Source organism: Oratosquilla oratoria, chromosome 19 (assembly GCF_046742065.1).
Source record: "Oratosquilla oratoria isolate Oo_2021 chromosome 19, ASM4674206v1, whole genome shotgun sequence".
Taxonomy (NCBI): domain Eukaryota; kingdom Metazoa; phylum Arthropoda; class Malacostraca; order Stomatopoda; family Squillidae; genus Oratosquilla; species Oratosquilla oratoria.
Genome location: NC_134795.1, coordinates 9,238,230 through 9,243,229, shown reverse-complemented (window position 1 = coordinate 9,243,229; position 5,000 = coordinate 9,238,230). Strand labels below are relative to the sequence as shown.

The following is a 5,000-nucleotide window of genomic DNA, read 5'->3' as shown; positions in this document are numbered from 1 at the left end:
TGACGCGGAAGGTGTAAGATGTCAAACGAGAAGTTGGATAGCAAGCACTTCGCCTGTGTCTGCTTCAGTCTCGGTGTGTAATTGTTTACGAGGTGTGAAGAGAGAAGGTCAGTTAGTTTGTGTCGTCGCCTCGTAAAAGATTAAGAAGGAGAATTAGTGTCTATCGGAATCGATTAATAAGGTTTCATTTTATGTTAACCTATTCAAAAATGGATCCTACCTCCACCTGAATAAGATTGTTTGGTGTAATACTCGTAAATTTGTCTTAACTTACATTCTGGATGACGCATTTAGTTCTTGTCAAGCCTATTTCCTGTCGTGTCCTCGAGTCGTATTTCATCACAGGAAAACCATACCTAAGAATGCCCTTGTTCTCTTTGGCACACCCACAGCCTGAGTACAAGTTAGCCGATCCAATCACCACCTTCGTGTTTGCCTTCGTCGCTTTGGCCATCACCATCCCGATCTTGAAGGAGCTAAGCCACATCCTGATGGAGGGAGCGCCCCCGGGGTTGCCCTACGATGCCCTTTACCAGGACCTCGAGGCTCTGCCGGGCGTGCGCACCGTACACAACCTACATATGTGGGCGCTCTCTGTCAACAAGCATGCCCTCTCCGTGCACCTCGGCATAGGTATGTGGTTTTCCAGTATTTGCCTTATATTAGGTCACAGGTACAATCACAGACATTCAAACCTTTTCCATGACGTTTCGGAACTATACAAATATAAACCTCTGTTGCTATCGGATACATTTCTATGCAGAGTAGTTGTATTATGATGAAAGTAATTTTTGTCAACAAAATTGTATCGATGGAACAACAGTGAAAGATACATTTGCACACTTCCGACATGTCATGGGTCAGGTTCGCTTGTTCTCGAAGTTGCAATGGCCGATACTCGAAAGTGGTGCATGGTAGATTAGAAACATGTAAACATAGCTTTAACTGTTGGGATTCGCCATATTTCTATATACAGTTGTGGTAGATTTTTCAAACAGAATTGTATTCACTCGCCAACGAGAAATACTTTTGCATAATTCGTATATATCTTAGATCGGTTTCGGATATTCACAAGAGGACATATATTTTGCCACAGGAATGAAAGGCTAAAGCCTACCCCTCTCCCCCACACAGACAAAATATAGTATCATTTACCTCCTAAACTATATGAGTATGATCCCTTTCCTACGAGGACGTCATCTTTGAATTCTATTCTGCCTGAGTTTAGACGACTTCATTTGGCTGAAAGGGAAAATGGGATCAGGGTAGGTAATGTCGATTAGGGGGGAGGTGTACTTTCTCGCTCATGTTCTGAAGGTGACAGACACTCTTGTCTTTTGAATGTACTTCTGTATGTGGGCCTATAGTCATCCCAAAAGTCTTCCAGGATGATTTCGAATGTTTCCTGAACGTGCAAATTCAAAGCACGCCTTCGCTCCGACATGAACAGTAGCTCAGTTGTGTTTCGTCAGGGACTGCTGTCATTAAAGTTCAACTACAGGGGATTCAAGGGATACCCGATCTGGAGGTAAACCTTGTAAAATGATTAAAATCATATAACAAAATGATTACTGCAATGCAGCGCTACGTACTCATCTAACAGATGAAGATAAATCTCCTTTTTTTATTGAAATGGTCGTTTCATATACAATAATTGTTCAGTGAAGACTTATTTTCTGTCTATATACCAAAAACTTTTTCCACTTTATAAGGGAGGTAGCCAACTCCCTACCATTCCTCTCCCATCCACAATCCTTTTCTCCCTCTCACCTTAGCTCCTCATGAATGACGGGTAATCTCTGTAACCCGCTCACTGTCCTGGGTCAGAAGAATGTAATAAGACACAGAACACCCACAGCAAGTCAGCTTCACTTATTCGGCGACCCCCCCCCTCTCCTTCCCCTTGTGCAGAAAAAGAGAAGACGAGGAGAAATTCATCCGGGCTCGTCAAAATATCATTTACACATAAACACCTACTCCCCGATTACCCGCCCCTCCCTTTCTTGCATAACAGTATCATCTATACACAACCATTCTCCATTCACACTTATCTCCTTCCTTCTCCCCTCCTTGCACAACAGACATTTCCCTCTTGCTCAACGCCCCCTCCACCCCATCCATCAATCTCGTCCTCGGTCGTCCCCTCAAGTTCACTCTATCCACCTCTGCATTCCACACCTCTTTTACTAATTTTTCATCACTAATTCTTTCCATGTGTTAAACTATCCCAATACTCTTTCATCAGCCCTATCTGCCATTTCCTTTTCCACTCCCGCTCTCCTCTTCACCTCCTCGTTTCTCGTACTATCCAACCTTGTAACCCCTATCATACTTCTCAGACATTTGATCTCAAACACATTCAAACTTTTCCTCCCAGCCTCTCTTAAATTCTAAGTCTCTGCTCCTTCATACAACCTCTTTGCATCCATACCCAGATACCTATTTCTCATGACACTTCTTAATCTCCCAAGGCATTTACTTGCTTCTCTCAATCTACAATTTACTTCTATATCCAATCCTCCCTTTCCAAGCACATGTGACACCAAATACCTAAAGCTAGCCTCTCTCTTTTAAGACTCACTTCCAACTCACTGCGATGCTCTCCCCTTGCACATCTCATCACCTTACTTTTACCCACATTTACCTTCAACTTTCTTCTATCGCATACCTTCCCAAACTCCGTCACTAGCTCCCTTAATCCATCCTCTGACCCTGTCACAAGTGTAGTGACATCAGCAGACAACTGGTTCACCTCCCTCTTTTCTCCATTTTTATAACATTTTCCAATTCCCTGCACAATATTCTCGCATTTACTTCCCGCACCACACCATCCATGTACACATTGAACAGCCATGGCGACATGACACGTCCCTGACGCGGTCCCATCTTTAACTCAAACCACTCGCTCTCTCCATTTCTGATTCTAACACAGGCTCTACTACTCTCGTAAAAACTCTTGACTGCCCCTAACAGCTTTCCCCTAATCCCATATATTTGTAATACTTCCCACAGTGCCTTCTCGTCTACCTTGTCATAAGCCTTTTCCAAATCCATACAGGCCCAAAAAACATCCTCATCTTTTATCAAAACCTTTTCACATATCTGCCTTACCACAAAAACCTGATCCACGCTAAATCCACACTGCTCCTCACCAATTACTCCCTCTGTTCCTCTCCTAATTCCCTAAATCGAAATCCTCCCATTAGCCTTTCTAACCACACTTAATAAATTGATTCCTCTGAAACTACTCCACTTGTATTTACCCCATTTTCCTTTGTAAAGCGTAACTATATAGGCGCTTCCCCAGTCCTACGGCACTCTACCCTCCCATAGACACACATCAGACAACTTCACTAGCCAGTCCACTATTACTGTACTTCCCTTCTTCAGACACTCCACATGACACCCATCTAACCCAGGTGCCTCACCTGCTCTCATAATTTTCACAGCTAATTACACCTCATATTTTCTTATTTGTCCTTCATTTTCCTCTCTCATAACTGGATTTTTCTTAGCGCCTCTCACTGTTGTCACCAATCCCTCCCTTTCCTCTTCCACATTCAACAGCTCTCTAAAATACTCCACCCATCCTCCCCTTACCGCCTCCTCTTCCGATAAGATCTATCCATATAAACCTTTTCTTATTTACTTGACTCACCTTCCTTTCCCCTCTTAACTTCTTTTGAAAACACCTTTTTATTACTTTTAAAATTTCCTGTCATACTCCTCCTCCATTTCACATCTGCTCTCATTTTTGCGTCCTTTGTGTTATGTTTTGCTTCTCTTTTTTTTTATATCTCTCATATTTTTCTCTAGTCCTACTTTGCAACCAATCCATGAATGCTCACTTCTTCTTTTCTACAAGCCACTTCACTTCATCATCCCACTACTCACTACCCTTTCTTCTCCTCCCTCCCATCCTTCTTGTTCCACACACCATCTTTACACACCTTGTTACTCCCTCCTTGAAACATACCTATTCCTCCTCCACTCCTACCTCTACATTATCCTTCACCACCTGCCACTCTTCTCTCAGCTTCTCCTTGTACTACTGCTCCTTTTCCCTCTCACTTAAACATTTTGCTCTAAAAATCTCCTTACATTCTGCTGTTTTCCTTTTCCTCCACCTATCCTCCATTCTTAACATACCTTCCACCAAAAAGTGATCTGATATTCCCCCACTCTCTCCTTTGATATCATGGATATTCAAAACTTTTTCTAGTCTTCTCCTGGATACCACTACATAGTACATTAATGCCTTATCAACCAACCTTCCATCCACCACCCTCTCCCAATGTGTACTTATGCTTGACTTTCTTCTTAAACACTGTGTTAGCTAACATCAACTCTCTAAACACATATCCACCATTAACTCTCCACTGTGATTTTCACCTGGCACTCTACACTTCCTAACAACTCCATTGGTTCATCCTCTACTCTAGCATTGAGATGCCCCAATACCACTACATTGACATTCTTCCCAAAACTCTCTACGCACTCATTTGAATTTGTCCAAAAAAAACTCCCTTTTCTCTACAGTCTTTTCACTACCAGGCCCACGTGCGCTTACAAAGATCAACATCTTCCTTCCTAGTTTCACTTTCATCCACATTAACCTTGAAGAAACCTCCCTCCACTCCACCATACGCTTACCTTTCTCCTCACTTACTAGTAGACTCATTCCTTCCCTCCATCGTCATTTTCTCACTCCCGACACCCTCCACACTACACTCCCAAAATTAAACTCACCCTTCCCTTTCAACATAGTTTCACTTCATGCCAGTACATCTATCTTTATTCTCACAAACATAATGCCTATCTCTTTCCTTTTACTGTTATCTGCACCACACTCACGCACATTCAAAGATCCAAACCTTAGGGTACTGGTTGGAAAAATCCCCCCAGACCCTTCTATGCCTTGACTTCTCATAGAAATGTACCCAGTCCCACATTGGGTCCCATTTTAGTCGCCTTTACGACCCGAGTGAGAAGACTCGGTG

General features: G+C 42.8%; 1 protein-coding gene across 2 annotated transcripts in view; it reads left to right on the top strand.

Annotated features, from left to right (window-relative positions):
• LOC143035716 (proton-coupled zinc antiporter SLC30A2-like) overlaps nucleotides 1–5,000 on the top strand; it is a 78,246-nt gene that overhangs the window by 63,487 nt on the left and 9,759 nt on the right. For both annotated transcript variants that reach the window (XM_076202601.1, XM_076202600.1), the window contains exon 7: nucleotides 393–633. In XM_076202601.1, coding sequence (XP_076058716.1) covers nucleotides 393–633 — 241 coding nt within the window. The remainder of the gene's footprint in view (nucleotides 1–392; nucleotides 634–5,000) is intronic.